Source organism: Lynx rufus, unplaced genomic scaffold (assembly GCF_022079265.1).
Source record: "Lynx rufus isolate CCGP_SWC_20201006 ecotype Redwood Valley unplaced genomic scaffold, mLynRuf1.p SCAF_8, whole genome shotgun sequence".
Classification (NCBI taxonomy): Eukaryota; Metazoa; Chordata; class Mammalia; order Carnivora; family Felidae; genus Lynx; species Lynx rufus.
This window is the reverse complement of record NW_025814896.1, coordinates 114,704,103-114,726,181: the sequence shown is the minus strand read 5'-3', so window position 1 is coordinate 114,726,181 and position 22,079 is coordinate 114,704,103. Positions and strand designations below refer to the sequence as shown.

Genomic DNA, 22,079 nt, shown 5'->3' with positions numbered 1-22,079 from the left:
GCTTTGGATTTTCTCTCTCCTTCTCTCTCTGTCCCTCCCTGCTTGCTCTCTCTCTCTCTCGAAAAATAAATTTAAAAAAATTTTTTAAACTCAAGTGGGGGTTGTAGTATACAGGATTTTCCAAACTCAGTGAACACCAAAAGCCTTTTGTGAAGAGCGTGTCACAGGATCCAGATTCTGCAGAATATGCATAAAGAAACACTTAACTTCTAAAGACAAGTTTGATTTTTACTTGATATTTTATACTCTTAACAATTTGTCCCCACTCTATCTTCTGCAGCTTTTGGAGATAAACTCTGCCTAACAGAAGCCTGCAGCTTCTATGCCTTTCTCCCTGCCATTTCTTTTCGTTGGAATGATTTCTCTTCTCATTCCCTCACTGCTGATCCCATTATCCCTCATAGCCAAATTCAGGTTCTACCTCTACATAGTCTTCCTGACCACCTCTCTAGTAACTTAGGCCTATTTACTCCTTTGGCACCTGTGATCACTTGGCAATTTGCATTGTCATTTACCTACAGAAGAGCGTGTTTTACAGTACTAATAGGGTTTTATGTTACATGCTATCTAAATTAGATTTTTAAGTTGAGATATAATTTATATACCATAAACTTCACCCTTTGAAAGCATACAATTCAGTGGTTTTTAGTTTATTTATAAAGTTGTGCATCCACCACCACTGTCTAACCCTAGAACATTTCATCACTTCAAAAAAGCAAACCTATACCTATTTTTAGTTATTCTCCATTGTCTCCCAGCCTCTGGCAACCACTAATTTACTTTCTGTCCCTATAGGTTTGCCTATTCTGGACATTCATGTAAGTGGGATAACATGTGACTTTTTTTGTCTGGTGTCTTTTACTCAGTACTCAAAGTAATGTTTTTAAGTTTCATCCATGTTGCAGCTTATATTAGTAACTGTTCCCTTTTCTGGATGAATAATGTTCCATTGTTTGGATATATAGTACTATCAATTAGATTGTAAACTCCTCAAAGTAAAAACAAACAAACAAACAAACAAAAACTCCTCAAAGTATCTCACTTTTTTTATATCACTGTCAGGGCATTAAAGAAATAAGCTAAGTAATTCATAAATATTTATTGATAGATTAATTGATTAATATTGAAAACAGGGAAGGTACTAAAGTGAAAGTGACTTAATGTTTGTGATATAGTTCCTCTTGCCAAAGGGCAGAAACTTGTCTCTAGTCTCTTCTTTCACTTTTTCAATATTGAGTTGGTCATCAACTATTTCAGACTAGCTCCAGAATAACTGTATAATGAATCTATTCTTCCTCCTCTACTGACACTGCCTTAGTTTGAGCTCTTACCATTTCTCATCTATACCGTAGCCTCCTGACCATACTCCCCTGTGCAAATCTCTCCCCTGTTAAATCAGTCTTCCATTGTGCGACCAAGATTATGTTTCCAAAATACAAGTCCAATTTTGTATGTTTGCTTTATTAAAAGCTTTTAATGTCATTTATTGATTTAAACTCTATGGAGCTATTTTCCCTTCCATTCATTAATTAACTCAACATTTGTTGAACTACATATTTGTTAGTTGCCTACCATATAGGTCAGGCATTGTTATAAGTATTGGGGAGATACATTCAAAACAAAACTACAACAAAAACACTTAGTTCTTGCCATCATGGAACTTACAGACATTAATCAAATAATCACACAAATATATTATTATAAACGCTGTGAAGGAAAAGTCCAGAGGACTATGAAAGGAATCTAGTCTGAGAGATGAAGGAAAATTTCCTGAAGCAAGTATATGAGAACTGAAGAATGGGTGGCATTTAATTATGTGATGTTGGAGAAAACAGCTTGGTACAAAGTTTCTGAGATAAAGGGGATCCTGGTTCATTCAAAGAACTGAGAGGCTTAGTGTGGCCAGAGCACAGATGGGGAAGGGCAGAAAATTGTTCTGGGGAAGTAGGCAGGGTGCATAGAGATTTTTGGACATGAGCTAAAAAAAGCCATGGAAGGCCACTGAAGGATTTTAACCAGGAGAGTGAAGGAATTGCATTTTACAAAGAATCTTCTGGCAGGGCGCCTGGGTGGCTCAGTCAGTTAAGCGTCTGACTTCGGCTCAGGTCATGATCTCGCGGTCCGTGAGTTCGAGCCCTGCATCTGGCTCCATGCTGACAGCTCAGAGCCTGGAGCCTGCTTTGGATTCTGTGTCTCCCTCTCTCTCTGCCCCTCCCCCACTTGCTCTCTGTCTCTCTCGCAAAAATAAATAAACATTAAAAATTATTTTTTAAAAAAATCTTCTGGCTACAATTCAGAGAATGGATTGGAAGAAGACAAAGACACGAGTGACTAGGGAGAAAGCAGTTAGTAGACCATTATAGTCATGCAGGCAGGAGTCACAGTTTTCTATAGCTTGTGCTGGGAGTAGAAATGGAGAACAGTGGGCAGGTTCAAAAATATTTAGAGGTGAAAGTAACAATTTAATGGTGGATTGGATGGAGCAGGGAGCATGTGAATGAAGGAAATTGTTGAGGATAATTGAACTTCCAGTTTATCCAGCTGGATGGATAATGGTATCATTTACTGAAAGAAGAAACTAGAGGAAGACCTTAGATATCAAGAATGTAGTTTTGGAATATTGAATTTTAGGTGCTTTTGACATAGTTAAAAAGAAACATTAAGCTGATAGTTGATTATATAAGTTGATATAGGAAAACTGGGTTCAATTTTTGCTTTTTGAGCTCAGCCTTCTTCAGTCTTCTTACCCCCAGTTACGGTCTGAATGTTTGGGTCTCCCTAAAATTCATTATATTGAAATGCCCATATAATTCATTATATTAGGAAATGCCCAATGTAATAGTATTAGGTGGGGATTTGGGGAAGGTACTTAGGTTATAAGGGTGGAACCCTGATAAATGGGAATAGTGCTCTTAATAAAAGATTCCACAGAGCTCCCTATTACTCCCCACTCCTGTATGTGGGTACAAGGAAAAGTCTGTAAGGCAGAAGAGAGCCCTTACTTGATTCTGTTGGCACCCGGATCTTAGACTTCCAGCCTCTAGAATTGTGAGAAATCCATTTCTATTGTTTATAAGGCACCCAGACTATGGTCTTTTTGTTATGGTAGCCTGAACAGGCTAAGACACTCCTATATAGGAATCATACTATCTACAACTTATAGTACATTATTGTAATCACTAAGTTGTAGACATAATAATCCAATAATTATTATCAGTGTTCTTTTGAGTAAATGATAATTCTTTTAGTTTATTTATATATTTATTTGAGAGAGACAGAGGCAGCGTGAGCAGGGGAGGGGCAGAGAGGTGGGGAGAGAGAATCCCAAGCAGGCTCCTCGCTGTCAGCATAGACCTCGACGTGGGGCTTAAGCTCACATACTGTGAGATCATGACCCGAGTTGAAACCAAGAGTCGGACACTTAACCAACTAGCCACCCAGGAGCCCATGAGTAAATGATAATTTTTTGTCAAGGTGGCCAAACGTTTAGCCTACTCTTTGTGTGAAGATCCCCCTCCCCAGAAAGGATATTACGTTTGATACAAGTTAGTAGTGTAGACAAAGGAATTGTTAGTTTCTTTTTTCTAAAAACTTTCTACTTTAACAAAAAAATCATATCCATGTAGATATTATCACAAGTATACAATAGGCTAATGAAGTGTAATACATGGCATATAATGGGTGTGCAAGAATAGCTTCTCTTCCCTGTTTGAAAGTTGAGGGTCACCTGGGTGGCTCAGTTGGTTAAGCGGCCGACTTTGGCTCAGGTCATGATCTCACAGTTTGTGACTTCGAGCCCCGTGTTGGACTCTGTGCTGACAGCTCAGAGCCTGGAGCCTGCTTTGGATTCTGTGTCTCCTTCTCTCTGCCCCTCCACTGCTCATGTTCTGTCTCTCTTTCTCTCTCTGTGTCAGAAATAAGGTAAACATTAAAATATTAAGAAAGTTGAAACTGACTTTTTAAAAATTTTTTAAATTTATTTTATTGAAAACATTTTTAAACATTTATTTATTTTTGAGACCTAGAGAATGAGTCGGGGGGGGGGGGCAGAGACGGAGAGAGGGAGACACAGAATCCGAAACAGGCTTCAGACTCTGAGCTGTTAGCACAGAGCCCAACGCGGGGCTTGAACCCACAAACTGTGAGATCATGACTTAAGCTGAAGTCAAATCCTTAAATGAATGAGCCACCCAGGTGCTCTGAAAATGACTTTTTAGCCAGCCATTCATGGGGAGAAAAAAGGTGGTCAAGCAAAGTTTACCATTTAAAATAATTAAACTATTTATTTTCATATATTTTAAATTCATAAGGTATTATATACATCTATAAAGGTGATAAAATTGCACAGAACTATATACAATACACGAATATGTGCATATAAAACTGGTAAAACCTGAATAAGGTCTGCAGACTATACCAATGTCAGTGTCCTGGTTTTGATAGTTCTATGACATGGTACCATTAGAGGAAGCTTGATGAAGGGTACATGTAACCTTTCTGTATTATTTTTGCAACTTCCTGTGAATCTACAATTATTTCAGAATAAAAGATTCAGTTAAAAGACTCATAAGGCAAACAAAAGAAATTTCTGTTAAATGATGTTTATGCCAAAATGAGATTTAATTTTTCCAAAGGTAGGTTCAGGAGATTTAATTGATTTTTTTTAAGTTTATTTTTTTGAGTAATCCCTGCACCCATTGTGGGGTTCAAACTCATGACCCTGAGATCAAGAATTACATGCTTTTCCAACTGAGGCAGTCAGTAGCCCTGATTTAATTGATTTTGATTAATATGTACAATATAAAAAATTTACAATATCGAATAGTAAGGCTATTAAAACCATAAATCAAAATACTATGAATAAGAATATAACCTAAGATACAGTTATATAAGAGGCTTTAAAATTTTTTCTTATGGAATAACATCAAACTGTAATGTGAATCTAGCAATCATTATGTACTTGCATTGGTTTCTTGATCTCTTTCTTTGATCTATGCAAGCATTAAAATGTTTTCTTAAGTAAATTTTAAAAGTTTTTAAATTTATATTTATTGAGAGAGAGAGAGAGCACGAGCAGGGGACAGGCAGAGATGGGGGGAGAGAGAGAGAATCCCAAGAAGGCTCTGCACCATCAGCTCAGAGCCCATTGTGGGGCTGGAACCCATGAAGTGTGAGATCATGACCTGAGTGGAAACTAAGAGCCAGATGCTAACTGACTGAGCCACCAAAGCACCCAAAATGTTTTTATAACTAAGATGGAAGAATGGACTTTATCCTTTCAGTGTGAAATGTGCTTGTTTTTTTAATTTATTTTTATTTATTTTAATGTTTGTTTATTTTTGAGAGAGAGACAGAGTGTGAGTGGGGAAGGGGTAGAGAGAGAGAGGGACACAGAATCTGAAGCAGAGCTGGATATGGGGCTCAAACTCAGAAACCACGAGACCATGACCTAAGCCAAAGTCTGACGCTTAACCCACTGATCCACCCAGGCACCCCAAACATGTGATTGTTTTGTTGTGCTGCACAAATATACAATTCTGTTTTAGATTTAAGCACACATGGATTTCATTTTCCAATGAAATGCGGTGGTTTTTATCCTCATTCTTGTTGCTTGTTAAATAAGAAAAAGCTTCTTTACACATATAAGCAGCAGAACAGTAAATCTCATCCTGAGTATACTATCTTACAGCACTGAGTTCTTACTCATCTTTCCGAGTGAAGTTGTTAGACTGAGAAGATTCAGAGAAAAGATCCCTCACCTAGTGATACACTTGAGTTTATTATTTTTTTTTCTAAGTTTGTTTATTTTGAGAGAGAAAGCACAAGCAGGGGAAGGGCAGAGAGAAGGGAGGATAGAGGATCCTAAGCGGGCTCTGTGCTGACAGCAGAGGACCCGATGTGGGCTCAAACTCACAAACTGTGAGATCATAACTTGAGTCAAAGTTGAATGCTTAACCAACTGAGCCACCCAGATGCCCCTACAGTAGCTTGGCGTTTAAAGGAAGGGAGAATTACTAGTAAATCTTGTCCTGTAGTTTTTCCAGGTGGCTTTCTGTTAAACTTGAAATTTACTGATCTTCCTCACTCTCAGGCAAATAGAAGTGGAAACATTTTTAAGATTTTCTTTTGCAGTAGATTTTATTCAAAGATTATTTTCTTTTAAATCCACTTATTCTCTTTACATGTTTTTATTTAGCAAATGACAAGAATATTATAAAATATATAGTAAGAAATAATTTAAAATTAATATTTTATAATACCTATCCTAGAGTTGACAACCAAGCTAGCTGGTTCTCACTCTGGTTTAACTTAAGATACCGGTGCTCCTGGAGTAGTTGGGAATCTTGTTATTTTCTGACATTCTTGTTAACTTGCTAACATGTTAGGCTAACTACCAGTTTTTTGGACATTTCTTGTTGCTTTTTGTACCTACACCTAATTATATTTTGGGGGCACTAAGGGACGTGTGAAACTGCTATTGCTGGCATTCTTGCATATGTTCGTCATCTTTTCTTGCTTTATGAAAATGGAATGAAAAATACTACAAAATCTTAAGCTAAAGGTGTCTTTTTGAGGTTCAGGCATCCATGCTATGACAGACTGCTAACCATATGACTCTTTTTTTTTTTTTTTTTTAATTTTTTTTTTTCAACGTTTATTTATTTTTGGGACAGAGAGAGACAGAGCATGAACGGGGGAGGGGCAGAGAGAGAGGGAGACACAGAATCGGAAACAGGCTCCAGGCTCCGAGCCATCAGCCCAGAGCCCGACGCGGGGCTCGAACTCCCGGACCGCGAGATCGTGACCTGGCTGAAGTCGGACGCTTAACCGACTGCGCCACCCAGGCGCCCCATATGACTCTTTATCAGAGTATTTCTTTGCACCATAATTTATATATCTTTTGTTTGTTTAGATTAAGAATTTTAAGTGCAGTCCTTTCTGGAGGCCAGGAAACAGTTGTCAAGGTCCTTTCCTGCCTCATACTCTAAAACCTTTAATGACGCTGCCATACTAATGACTTCCTGATCAAAATCTTCCTCTTGTTAAATCAAGAAAAGCATTCTTTGTACCTAGTGAAATGTAATTATAGTTAAATTATACCTCTTTTGAGTTGTTTTTTTTTTTTTTTACTTAGATTAAAACAAGCAGAAAGTAATTTCAGAGAATATTTTAATCACAAGAATCTATGATAGCATTTACAGGGACTATTTGTAAACTAAGTAGGGAAGGACAGTGAATACAAAAGGCCTTGCATTTTATTTATAGCTGAGTAAACTCCCTTATAAAAACTTTAGAATCATATACTGTTAAACCTGGAAAGAATTTATTTATTTATTTATTTATTTATTTTAGAGAAAGGGCGAACAAGCAGGAGAGAGGGGCAGAGGGAGAGAGAGAATCTTAAGATCTTTTTTTTTTTTAATTTTTTAAATGTTTTTTTAATTTATTTTTGAGACAGAGAGACAGAGCATGAGCAGGGGAGAGGCAGACACAGAATCCGAAGCAGGCTCCAGGCTCTGAGCTGTCAGCACAGAGCTTGACGTGGGGCTCGAACTCACAGACTGTGAGATCATGACCTGAGCTGAAGTCAGATGCTCAACCGACTGAGCCACCCAGGCACCCCAAGATTATTTTCTAAAGTACCACTCCAGTCATGTGGCTTCTGGTTAACAGCATTGATGGTTGTTTAATAGTGCATATTGTCTGTGCCTACAGATTTTTTTTTTCTTAATTCCTGTATGACCTCAAGTCCTTTACTATTCTCATTTTTTCCCAACCAGAAAATGGGGCGTTTGTACAAGTGTGATTATCTGTAATCTCTAAGGCACAGTTGAAACTATGAATGGAATTTATTTTGTAAGGTCCATAACTGAATCTCTTCACTCCTTTTATTTTTTTAAAAATGATTTTTAAAATTTGTATTTATTTACTTAGAGCAGGCACGTACAGGTAGGGAAGAGAGAGAATCTCAAGCAGACTCCATGCTGTCATTGCAAAGCCTGATGTAGGTTCAAACTTGTGAACTGTGAAATCATGGCCTGAGCTGAAATTAAGAGTTGGACTTACAACCGACTAAGCCACCCAGGCACCCCTCTTCACTCCTTTTTAGAGCTGACCTAAAAACAAAACAAAACCAAAAAAACCCCAAAACACATTTATTGTTGCCCAAACTAAAGATGAATAACGTGAATATATAAAGAAAAGAATTAGCTGAAATAGTGGGGATCTCTTACTAGTCAGATTTATCCAGAACCAAGCACTTAACATAGCTATTTGGTGATTTAAATGAGAGGATGTATGAATAATACATAAAAATGTAGAGAAAAATCTGTAGTTTTCTTTAGCAAATTTTGTGTAAGGTTTTCTGTATATGTGTAATGCCTTTAGAAAGAATTTATATAATCACTTTGTTCTGAAGAACATAGTATATGTAATAATGAAGGGAATCGGAAATGATATCACATATTTTGTATATATCTTCCATATAAAGTTGTTACAATCCTAGATTTTTTTTTACCAGTCTAGCTAATTATTTAAAATCTTTTATGTTTTCACTTCTCTCATGTTTCATTTTCTTGTTGTAAAATAAAAGATGGTTTTTAGATTTTTATCAGCTATAAAATATGAGGATCGTATGTAATAGCAGATGTTCGTAGTTAGAGATCTTCATATGATAGTTATTTTAGGGGTGACTGGGTGGTTCAGTGGGTTAGGCATCCAACTTGGTTTCAACTCAGCTCATGATCTCACAGTTTAGGAGTTTAAGCCCTGCATTGGGCTCTGCACTGACAGTGTGGAGCCTGTTTGGGATTCTCTCTCCCAATCTCTCTGCCTTTCTCTCTCTCTCAAAAATAAAACAAATTTAAAACATTTTTTAAAAAATGATAAGTATTTTACTTGAATATGATGCTCATGTTGGTTAAGATTCACACATTTTTACCTTGATTTATAATTTTGTCCTCTCTTCTCCTAAGATCTTAGTGGTTCGATAGCATCCCCAGATGTCAAATTAAACCTTGGTGGAGATTTTATTAAAGAATCTACAGCTACTACATTTCTGAGACAAAGAGGATATGGCTGGCTTTTGGAAGTGGAAGATGATGATCCTGAAGATAACAAGCCACTCTTGTATGTAGAAATAGTAATATGTATTTTTTTACTTTTAGAACTAGTCTGTGGGATTATTGTATTCTTTCATGTTATTTAAAGACAAATATGGAAAATCTTAACCTTTTTGATGTAAGGCTCTAGCTGTTTTTCAATTTTACTAATAATTGGAAATATTGAAATAATGGGAGGATATTTTTAACCTAATGAATGGCTAAAATTGAATGAATTATGGTTCTGTCTCTCTCACACACACACAAACACACGCATGTATACTCCAAATGTTAGGGCTTACTTGGGCCTATAACTATCTCAAGTAAACATGCAGTTTAAGTAAAAAAGCAGGGTGCTTGCTGTGGAAATTCAGTTTAAGGCAAATTAAAACTTCCAAAAAGGTTATCACTCTAAAATCTTTCCCATATAGAAATTCTAGAGCTACCACTAGAAGGACTACAGAGAGTCTTTCACTTTCTTCATGGTACTTGAAATTTTTTAAGTGATTATCATTTGCAAAAAAAGTAAAGAATTTAACAACTTGAGAAGGAACCTGTAGCTCTGTAAAATTGAGGCATTATCAAGTTAATCTCTGTAATTACTAGTAGATTAAGTGCCGAAACATTCTGTTTCTTAATATACCACATTTCATCAAATTTAAGACAATAGATTTTAAGATGCAGTTATTTTATGTTTATCAATAAGAAGGAAAAATTATGTAAGACAGTATAAAGCTAAGATATCCAAGGGCTGTCTTCTTAGTGTAAGAATAGATGAGAAAAAACCCACCACACATAAAGAGGCAGCAAGGATGTTTGCTTATCTCAAGTTGGCAATGGGTGGGGTGTTGGAAGAAAAATTTTCCCTGAGAATGGAAACCCCACACCACATCATATAGGATTGCAGACTGAATTATTAATATAGTCAAGAAGGGCTCAAGCAGAAGATTTTAAAGTTGTCCCAAAGTAGTAGTTCCTCCAGTAGACTGGCAAATGGAAAGGAGGATCTTGGAAGCTCTTCGCTTCCCTCCAGGCTAAGGGAAGACACCAGCAATTGTGATAAGCATCCCAATTTTAGAGATGTTGAAATGTTGAAAATGTACTATCTTGGGAATGCAAGCTGGTGCAGCCACTCTGGAAAACAGTATGGAGGTTCCTCAAAAAACTAAAAATAGAACTACCCTGTGACCCAGCAATTGCACTACTTAGCATTTATCCAAGGGATACAGTTGTGTTGTCTCGAAGGGACACATGCATCCCCATGTTTATAGCAGCACCATCAACAATAGCCAAAGTATGGAAAGAGCCCAAATGTCCATCGATGGATGAATGGATAAAGAAGGTGTGGTATATATATGTACAATGGAGTATTACTCAGCCATCAAAAAGAATGAAATCTTGCCATTTGCCACTATGTGGATGGAACTGGAGGGTGTTATGCTAAATGAAATTAGTCAGAGAAAGACAAAAATCATATGACTTCACTCATATGAGGACTTTAAGAGACAAAACAGGGGCACCTGGGTGGCTCAGTCGGTTAAGCGGCCGACATCGGCTCAGGTCATGATCTCGCAGTCCGTGAGTTTGAGCCCCGCGTCGGGCTCTGTGCTGACAGCTCAGAGCCTGGAGCCTGTTTCAGATTCTGTGTCTTCCTCTCTCTGACCCTCCCCTGTTCATGCTCTGTCTCTCCCTGTCTCAAAAATAAATAAAATGTTAAAAAAAAAATTAAAAAAAAAAAAGAGACAAAACAGATGAACATAAGGGAAGGGAAACAAAAATAATATAAAAATAGGGAGGGGGACAAAACAGAAGAGACTCATAAATATGGAGAACAAACTGAGGGTTCCTGGAGGGGTGGGGTGGGGGATGGGCTAAATGGGTAAGAGGCAGTAAGGAATCTACTCCTGAAATCATTGTTGCACTATATGCTAACTAATTTGGATGTAAAATTTAAAAAAGAAAAAAGAAAAAAGAAAATGTAATATCTGTGGAATCTGTGAAATACAGTACTTCAGATGTAATGCTTTGTTGACCTATGGAGACAACACCGTCATATTTAAACTTTTCTTAAATTATGTTGCAGCTGAGTATTTAGAAGTGTGTGTCTTTTAAGAACTTTTATTTTATATTATAGGGAGGAATTGGATATTGATCTAAAGGATATTTACTACAAAATCCGGTGTGTTCTGATGCCAATGCCATCACTTGGTTTTAATAGACAAGTGGTGAGAGACAATCCTGACTTTTGGGGCCCTCTGGCTGTTGTTCTTTTCTTTTCCATGATATCATTATATGGACAGTTTAGGGTAAGTATATCTTACTTTATACAAAATGAAATATTTTAAGAGGTTTGAAAGTAAAAATAGCCAAATGTTAAGGGTAATGCTACGTTATGTTTGAGAAATGCTTTACTTATACCCATTATTTCTGTATTCATCTCTAGAACTCTTCTTAATTAAATAAGCAGGGAATACCTTAGATTAATGCTTTCCATACTTTTACATCATCATTCACATAGAAAGTATTAGTATTTGGCAACTGGGGTTAATAGATGGGACTACTCTCAGCTGAGCAGAAGTGAATAGTGACTAGAAGTGACCAAAGAGCTGCCCTTGCCTTTTATGATTTTCCCCGCGGGATGAAGGGTTTAAAACACAATACTCATAATGTGTTCTTACCTTTTATTCATTTTTTTAAATAAATATTTTAGGGGTACCTTGCTGGCTTTGTTGGTGGAACATGTGACTCTTGATCTTGGGGTCATAAGTTTGAGCCCCACATTGCCTAGAGTTTACTTGAAAAATTATTTTAATAAATAATGACGAGGATTCCAACAGTATTTGTTTTTATATAATACTTTGTTCTACTCTCGGGGGCTTTATCTTTATTATCAAAATACACATACACACATCACTCCTTAATTCCTAGTTTAAGGCGTTAGAGGAATAAAAAATAACTTCATCACAAAATGATTCAGAAATGAATTCACTTCTCGTTGCTTCTATAACAAATTTCCACAAGTTTTGTGGTTTAAAACAGTGAAAATTTATGCTTTTATAGTTCTGGAAGTCAGAAATCCAAAATAAGTTCGAAGGAGCTAAGATTAAAATGTCAGCAGGGCTGGTCCTGTCTAGACTCCAGGGCACATTCTTTTGATTGCCTCTTCCCACTCCAGAGGCTGTCAATGTTCCTTGATTTCTGACAGCATTACTACAATCTCTGTTATCATGGTCACATTAACTTCTTCTCTACAGTAGTCAAAACTCCCTCTGCCTCCTTTTATTAAGGACAGTTGTGATTACATTTAGTTCTCATCTGGATAATCCAGAATAATCTCCCAATAGCAAGATCCTTACTAATATTTACCTTAGATCAGTAGTTTATATCATGTATTCTGTTGGAAGTGTAAGGTGAATTGAAGAAGTTGAGTGGGGACGCTGGTCTACTACCTACCACTAATCATTCATCTAGAGCATCTCTAATTTTATCTATTTTGTATAATCTTTGATTTGAACAAAGGGTTTTTTTTTTTTTAAACGTTTATTTTATTTTTGAGACAGAGAGAGACAGAGCATGAACAGGGGAGGGTCAGAGAGAGAGGGAGACACAGAATCGGAAGCAGGCTCCAGGCTCTGAGCTGTCAGCACAGAGCCCGACGCAGGGCTCGAACTCACGGACCGCGAGATCATGACCTGAGCCGAAGTCGGCCACTTAACCAACTGAGCCACCCAGGCGCCCCTGAGCAAAGGGTTTTAAAGCTTAAAACAGATTACTACCTCCATATAATGTTGGTCAATTTGGTTTTGCTTGATATTTTCTCATGACTAGATTGGGGTCATAAATTTTTAGCAAGAATACTACTTTGTGCCCACCTCAGTATACTATCAAGGAGTATGTGATATGAGTATCTTTTTTTTTCAAGTTTATGTATTTGGAGAGAGAGAGAGCATGTGAACAGGGGAGGAGCAGAGAGAGAGAGGCTAAGAGAGAATCTCAAGCAGACTTCATGCTTTCAGTGCAGAGCCTGACGTGGGGTTCAATCCCGTGAACCATGAAGTCATGACTTGAGCTGAGATCAAAAGTCAGATGCTGAAACAACTGAGCCACTCAGGCACCCCTTGATATATCTTATTACTGGTGCTGTTAACATTGGTCACTTGGTTAGGTGATGAGGTGGTGTGTGCCTAAATCCTCCACTGTAAAGTTGCTGTTTTCCCTTTTTTAAAAAAATAATTTTTTAAATGTTTTATTCATTTTTGAGAGAGAGAGTCCAGAGCATGAGCGGGGGAGGGGCAGAGGCAGAGGGAGACATAGAATCCGAAGCAGGCTCCAGGCTCCGAGCTGTCAGCACAGAGCCCAACATGGGGCCTGAACTCACGAACTGTGAGATTATAATCTCAGCCAAAGTCAGATGCTCAATTGACTGAGCCACCCAGGCGTCCCTACTTTTTTCAATTAATAAATATCTTGTAGACATACTTGATGACTATGCAGACATCGTGTTTCTCATCAAACGTTAGCCCACTAATTTTAGTATCTACAGATGGATCTTGCATGCAGCAATTATTACTATTGTTTACTGAATGGTAGTTTTCTGTTTTCCTCATTCCTTCCACATGTGTTAATTGGTATTCTGTATGGAGCAGCTATCCCTTCTTTACCATTGCTTAATCATTGATTGATTGATTTATGTCAGTATGGAACCATGAATATTTATTTTATTTTCTGGATTATCATCCAGTGCTATTGTCACTTATTTTATTGCTGAGGTTATCCCTGCTTTAGCCAATGAGAGCTTCTTTAGGTTAGCTTCTGTGTCCTTTAGACATATTCCCATCCTTTTTTTGAACATTTCCTTTCCTTCTAATTCTACAGAGTGTTCTGGGCTCATCTTTTATCTTCCGTGCTCCATCCCTAGAATCAATTACTTATCAAAAGAATCCTCGTCCTTTTATCAGGGAATGATATTTAGAAACCAGGATCTGGGCAATAATTGTGCTTATTTTGCTTTTGGGGCTTCATTATCTCTAGAACCTCGAAGCAGATGAAACTTAGAAGTGGAGGCATGTATCATTATTATATTGTCTCAGGAGTTAAAATTGTCTGAAAGTCTTCCACATTCCATCACTTAGATACATATGTAATTAATGTAAATTTTAAAGACCTCCCAAGAAGATCTATAACTTCTTTTGGTGATGAATCTTCCTTGCAAGATGCTGTAAACCAGAGGTTTACAAAGTAAACACTTTGTTCTTTTTTTGCATTAATATTTTATAATAGATCTTGAAATACTGAGATTTCCTTAGGCAATTGAACATTGCTAAATTTTCAGTTTGGATGTAAAATTGTATTAACACATTGCATTCTTACTAGGTTTTGGAAAGATAACTGGGAATTCAAACTCTATAACCTGAAATTGGAAACACCAAGCTGTCTTGTATTAGAAGAGAATTGACTTCCTGGGAAATTAATCAATTTTTTGGTACAAAGTTATTAATTGCATGAATTTTTTTTCCCTTAAGGTGGTCTCATGGATTATAACTATTTGGATATTTGGTTCCCTAACAATTTTCTTACTGGCCAGAGTTCTTGGTGGAGAAGTAAGTGGTTAATTTTGAAAATAGCCTTTGTTTTTTATCATAAGCTTTATTTTTGGTATTGTAGATATCATCAGTAGCTATATATTCATCATAACTATTTCTTGTCGTGGAATTGCTTTTAAGTTATGCTACTTCCTTTAAGATGATCAGCATGTTAGTATTGTGCATGCTCAATAAATGTTACAAGAAAGGAAGATGAAAGAAAAGATCCCATACCACTCATAAGTAATTTACAGCTTTTCAGGGAAGCATATAATTTATTCTCTAGTACAGCAGTTCTCCAACTTTTTGGTCTCAGGTCCCAAAGAGATGTCTTTATGTGGGTTATATTTATCAATACTTACCATGTTAGAAATTAAAATAAAAATTTTAAATATATATTTTTGTTCATTTAAAAGTAAATGAAATACATTTTAACATAAATAACATGTTTTGTAGCAAAAAATCTTTTTCAAAACAAAAAAGTGATGAGTGGCATTATTTTACATTTGTGTAAGTAGCTTTAATATCTGGCTTAGTGGAGGCTGGATTCTCCTATCTGCTTTCTGCATTCAGTCTGTTCTGATAACATTGTTTTGGTTAAAGTATATGAAAAAAATAAGGCCTTAAACAGATATTTAATTGGAAACGGAAGAGTTTTATTTTATGTATTTATTTTTAATAAATGTTTATTTTTGAGAGAGAGGGAAAGATGGTGAGTGGGGGAGATGCAGAGAAAGAGGGCGACACGGAATCCCAAGCAGGATCCACCCTGTCAGTGCAGAGCCTGATGTGGGGCTCGAACTCACAAACCGTGCGATCATGACCTGAGTCAAGATCCAGAGTCAGACGCTGGCGCCCAGAAAAGAAAGAGTATTTTAGTAGCTTTTTCAGATGATTGTGGCTATTCTTCTCTGATCCTACACCTACGTTCAACAAGTAGTAGTTTCTTAAAGGTTTGTTGCAATAAGGAATCTCAAACCCTTTTAATGAACTTTTTATATTCTGTCTCATTAAAAGTCACTTTGGGTGAATCTTTTTACCCATGCATGATCATTTGGAAAATACTGGTTCACTGGGTTTTGCTGATCTTCTAAATGTTGACACATCTTTCTGTACACTAACAGAAAATCACATTCTTTAATATCACCTCCTATCTCATCAGAAATGTGTGTTAGAAAACTGTTAACCTTACAGTGGTAGACACAACTTTTCCAAAATTCTAATTTTTGCTTAAGGATAGAATTTTATCGGGGCGCCTGTGTGGCTCAGTCAGTTAGGCATCTGACTCAGTTTTGGCTCAAGTCATGATCTCATAGTTCATGGGATCAAGCCCCGCATCAGGCTCTGCACTAACAGTGCAGAGCCTGCTTAGGATTCTCTTTCTCCCTCTCTTTGCCCCTCTCCTGCTCACGCTCTCTCTCTCTCTCTCAAAATAAATAAATAAACATTAACAGGGAGGGAAAGAAGGGAAGGGAAGAAGGAAAGGAAAGAAGGGAAGGGAAGAAAAGAATAAAAAAGAAAAGAAATGAAATTGTTTTGACCTTCCATTCTTCTGGAAGAGTTGCTGGGACCCTCAGGAGCCCATTAGCCACACCTTTAGAATTGCTACCCCATTAAATAAGACTTTGTGAATTACTTTAAACCTAGGAATTCTGACAGTTTATTCTTTTTTTTTTTTTTCCTAGTAGTTTATTCTGTGGAGAGAGTAAAGCAGAGGGGATGCCAGGCAGAGAAGTGATTCAGTGTACTAAATGAGAATTGATTGCTAAATGTAGAGATCTTGAGCTCTTTTGTCACATTTGGTAGAAAGATCTGCCATGTTACTTAGCTCTTGTTTATCTGCTTTCCAGCTTCCAAAATTATGTTGCTGTTGTCCCACCTTCTGTTCTTCTGTTTAAGCCTCTTTTTTGAAGAAAATTCTATTATTAATGAAATAAAACATTGTATTTTGTGATATAGAATATATAGCTATCTATACACCATGCAGGCCACAAAGAATATGAAAATACCATCATTCATAAAGTGTCACAACTGACAATTACTATAAAGATGAGGAAATAACTTTCATCAAACTTTATTTTCTCCAAAACTATACAGTTATCTTATACAAAATAATACTTTGATTCTTGTAAATGGCTTTTTTGTCATTACACTTATTCTCTTTATTTCATGTGTCTGATCTAAACTTAAAGAGTTTAGGATCAGACTTTTGTTGCTGGTTCTTTTGATAGTGTTATTTTTTTTTCCTGTTTTATTCATGATTTCATATATACATTGGGGCTTACATTACTGACAATAGTGTAAGGTATGTGAGTAATGAGAATGAACTTGATCTGCATTATCTGTATTCTGAGAATGCTCAGGGGTTTCATCCAGAGCTCACTGAGCCTTTAGTTATCACTTCTTGTGGTGAGTGCTGAGGTGTGCCTTCATATTTATACGTTTTTAATGTGTCACTTAGGGATCAGTTCTCCTTTCCCTAGTGAGCAACCTATATGGCCTCTATGTATTTTTCTGCTACCTAGTTTCTCCCAGGCATGTGCAGTGTTCTCAAAATGCATGATCATTTTGTGATTTAGTTTCCATTTTTTATGCCTCTTTTAAAAAAAAGTTTTTCCCCTTTTAGTATAGTTTCAAGAGGGAATGATACTAGATATATGTGCTCAATCCATTATCTTAACCTAAAACCCTTAAATAAATTTAGAATAACATTTATCTGTGAAACTTTTTCACTCTGCATATGGAAATATAAAATAATTCTAATGGAGATTTAAAATTATATTTGTTCACATATTATTTGTTATGTTTTAACACAATGCCATGTAATATTTATATGAAAAAAGATATCACTAAATGCCTTGGTAATTTGGAACTGTTGATGTAGGAGTTAAGAGACCTGGATCTTAATTTGAACTCTTTTCTCCTACCAACTTTGCTTTCCTGAACAAAGCACTTTGTCTCTCTAAAAATCAGTTTCTTCATAATGGAGGCAGTAATATCTACTTAAAGGATTGTTGCTGCATTTGATCTGTCTTGATCTATCACAGAGCTTGACACACAGTAGCCACTAAAAAATATTTTTTCCTTCAGTCTCTTCTTCCTGCCCTCCCTTCCCTTTTAGTCTGCAATTACCACATGTAGCTTTCTAGACCTTGAATTTTTTGCTTGAATTAAGATGGTTGTGATCCCTTTAAGTAATCCTTCTGGGGTGCCTGGGTGAGTTAAACCTCCAACTCTTGATTTTGGCTTAGGTCATGATCTCATGGTTTGTGGGTCCCAGCCCCACATTGGGCTGCTGTACAGACAGCAGAACCTGCTTGGGATTCTCTGTCTCCCTCTCTCTATGCCTTTCCCTGCTTGTGCTCTCTCTCTCTCTCAAAATAAATGAATAAAAAAATTTAAAATAAAAGTAATCCTTCTACAACTTTAAGGAAAGTAGTGACAAAGTATACTGTAGTTGTAGTGAAGGTAATTGGATATATAAGTCTCAAAAGAGAGAAGGCTGGAAATGTAGATTTGGGTATCAGAAAATTGATGATAATTGAAACAGTAGTAGATTGATAAGACTGTAGGAACATAGCGGGTTATATGATAATTTGAAATATAAGGCATATGATACTTCATGATTTCTTTTTTTTTTTTAAGATTTATCTTTTTAGAGAGAGAGCACGAGCTGGGGAGGAAAGGGTTGGGGGCAGGGAGAGAGAGAGAGAGAGAAGAGAGAAGAATGAGAGAGAGAGAGAGAGAGAGAGAGAGAGAGAGAGAGAGAGAGATTCCTAAGCAGCCTCCACATTCAGCGCAGAGCCCAGTGTAGGGAGTGATCCCATGACTCTGGGATTATGACCTGAGCGGAAATCAAGAGTCAGGTGCTCAACCGACTGAACCACCCAGATGCCCTGATACTTGTTGATTTCTTCTTAAATCTCACATTTATGAAAGTACAATAATAAATATGTGATGTTCAATAGTAATTAAAATAATTTACCTTGATTTCTATGATATTTATTTAAAATTTTGAAAATTCACAGGTTGCATATGGCCAAGTTCTTGGAGTTATAGGATATTCACTACTTCCTCTCATTGTTATAGCCCCTATACTTTTGGTGGTTGGATCATTTGAAGTGGTATCTACACTTATAAAAGTAAGTAGTGTATATCATAAAAATTAACTATTTTCCAATAACAAAAGTATACTAGTTCTCTGCCTCAGAATATTGTAGTCTGTACCTATCAAACATTTGTAAGTGTTTGGAACAGTGATCTTAGTCATTGATTGTGTTTCTTTTATTTTCTCATTTTAATCACCAGAAATTATAATGTATGTCTAGAGAGGAGTAAAGAACAAAGAGCAAATCAGGGTACAGGATATTACACTCAGATAAATTTTTTATTTAAAAAAAAATTTTTTTTTAACGTTTATTTATTTTTGAGACAGAGAGAGACAGAGCATGAACAGGGGAGGGGCAGAGAGAGAGGGAGACACAGAATCTGAAACAGACTCCAGGCTCTGAGCTGTCAGCACAGAGCCCGATGCGGGGCTCGAACTCACGGACCGTGAGATCATAACCTGAGCTGAAGTCAGACGCTTAACCGACCAAGCCACCCAGGCACCCCTCAGATAAATTTTTTAATGTTGAATTTTTCTTCTCTGTGTTTGTTTGTTTGTTTGTTTGTTTGTTTGTTTGTTTTTGGTCTTTTCTATAACATTTATTTTTATTTATTTTTAATTTATTTATTGTTTAATTTACATCCAAGTTAGTTAGCATATGGTGCAACAATGATTTCAGGAGTAGATTCCTTAATGCCCCTTACCAATTTAGACCATCCTCTCTCCTGCAATCCCTCCAGCAACCCTCTGTTCTCTGTATTTGAGTCTTTTATGTTTTGTGTCCCTCCCTGTTTTTATATTATTTTTGCTTCCCTTCCCTTATGCTCATCTGTTTTGTATCTTAAATTCCTCATATGAGTGAGGTCATACGATATTTGTGTTTCTCTGACTAATTTTACTTCGCATAATACCCTCTAGTTCCATCCCCGTAGCTGCAAATGGCTCTTCTCTGTGTTTATAATACAACTTCATAGGACTTAGATTTTGTGGCTGACTTATATTTAAGATTTTACCAGACATTTATTTAATAACTGGTACTCCTATTTGAATAATAACTCCCTTATCAAATATGAAAGACATGGTTGTAATAAATTGGCTTTTCTATGTTGCAGAGATCAGCACTTCTTTATGCTGTGTTAACTTTACATTAACATAAATGCATCTTAAACATTTACTGATAATATTAAGTATTAATAAGTAGTAAGATAACCTAAATTTTGAATAACTTGGGGAAATAAATGCTTAGCACATGGATTTATATTACACAATGAATGTAATTTTATTTCTTTATGAGAAAATATAGAACTTTTTTCTTTTTTTTTAATGTTTATTTTTGAGAGAATGTGAGCAGGGGCGGAGGAGGGGCAGAGAGCCACTTGAAGTGGGCTCCAGTCTCCTTGCTGTCAGCACAGAGCCTGTTGCGGGGCTTGAATTCAATGAACCGTGAGATCGTGACCTGAGCCGAAGTCAGACACTTAACTGACTGAGCCACCCAGGTGCCCCAAAAATACAGCACTTCTTAAGACTACCACTTTCAGAACTGCCATTATGTAGCCTTCACATTAAAGTATTTGTTTTTAAGTACAGCCAATTAATTTTTATGACATTTGGTTTTATTTAAAGTCCCTTACTAATTCTAATATATGGGAGAAAAGATTCCTTTTAGAATTGGTTAACTACAGGGTAATAATGAGATATAAGTATTAGGTATTGAGAAGAGTAGAGATTTTGGAACCAATTAGTTCTAAATTCGAATTCTGGTTCTTCCACTTATTTGCTACCCGCTTGGGGCGATACCTTTTCTTATCCTCCTCTGCAAATTGGGAATGTTGACAACTGTTTTTTAGGGTTCATTATCAAAATGGTAAAGTATTTATGCTTGGCACAGAGAAGACACTCAATTAGTAGTTGTTATTACAAATATTATAAAAGAATATTTTGAGAACATCTTTGTATATTAGAACTACTTGATCACTTTAGAGACCAAGTACCAGATCATTCTTCTCTCTGCCTTCTAATCCTGAAATCTTTTTTTTTTAATTGGCATTATCAGCACTTAATTTAAAAGTCTTACAGTACAGAAGCTAGCCCCATTGCTGACATGTAATTATCTAGCTTTAGTGAACGTACCACTTTACTGAATCATTCAGGATCTTTCTTGTTTGTGTGTTGTTTTAACTTGGGTTAAAGCCTGTTTGAATACTTCTAAGACTACTCCCAAAATTGCTAAAACTGTGTGTCTTCTGGTCACTTTTAGTAATCAAGTTCAATTGAAAGTTGGTGTTTAGCATTCTTTATGCAATTTATGAATGTATTATTATGAACCAGAAAGTCTTTTGTCATTAATATTTTAGGATACAATTGTTTTAAACTTCAGATTTTTCTTTCCCCAGTTTTTTTTCCTAATTGTTTAATCTTCTGTTTGTAGTGAGCCATTGTATGTTTGTTTCCAAGTCCAAGATTTATGGAGAAATATGTTGCAAAACTCTTATCATTTAAAGCTCATTAGAATACAGTTTAATCTACAAGCATTATTTTTTTAACATTAAATCTCTGTAATTCTTAGCAATCTTTAACTATTTACTTATAACAAAAAAAAATGTATGACATACAAATGCAATTTGATCATAATCTTATTTCATATATTTCCCTATACTTTTCTGAAAGTCTAAAATATTTTGTAGCTTTTTGTTTTAGTTTAAAAAGAACAGTAGAAAACCGGACCATCTCAAATACATTTTCAGGCTGTCGGTATTTATTTTTGACCTCTCTACCAGTGGTTCTCAAGGACGATTTTGCCTCCCAAGGACATTTGGCAATGTCTGGAGACATATGGGGTGTCACAAACGATGTTGGGAGTGGAATCTTACTAGTATGTCATGGGTCGAGGGCAGGGATTCTGCTAAAAATCCTGTCATGCACAGGACAGCTTCCCATAACAATTATCCAGCTCCAAAATGTCAGTAGTACAAGGTTGAGATATCCTGCCCTGTGCCAAGTCCTTTTCTGTCATAGTTTCTCTGATTTCTACCCTTGAAGTTCTTCCTTTAATTTTATTCTATAAAATGCCGTTTGCAACTACATCAGTAAGTGTTCTGTAAGTTTCCAGTGGAAATAACTTAAAATTTGGTACACGTATAATCTGAAAACCACAGTACATTGTATTAAACTCTTGACCAAACTGTTACTTTTTTTCTCCTTTTTATTTAACCCCATACTTTTACCTATTTCTGGGAAAATGCTGTTCTATTTCATAAACATTGTGTAAAATTTTCGCTTAGTCTGTTT

At 36.3% G+C, this 22,079-nt stretch overlaps 1 protein-coding gene across 2 annotated transcripts in view; it reads left to right on the top strand.

Moving 5' to 3' along the window:
• The window catches only part of YIPF4 (Yip1 domain family member 4), a 42,419-nt gene that overhangs the window by 5,496 nt on the left and 14,844 nt on the right, over nt 1-22,079 (top strand). For both annotated transcript variants that reach the window (XM_047067844.1, XM_047067843.1), the window contains exons 2-5: nt 8,976-9,129; nt 11,236-11,407; nt 14,624-14,701; nt 18,712-18,825. In XM_047067844.1, coding sequence (XP_046923800.1) covers nt 8,976-9,129; nt 11,236-11,407; nt 14,624-14,701; nt 18,712-18,825 — 518 coding nt within the window. The remainder of the gene's footprint in view (nt 1-8,975; nt 9,130-11,235; nt 11,408-14,623; nt 14,702-18,711; nt 18,826-22,079) is intronic.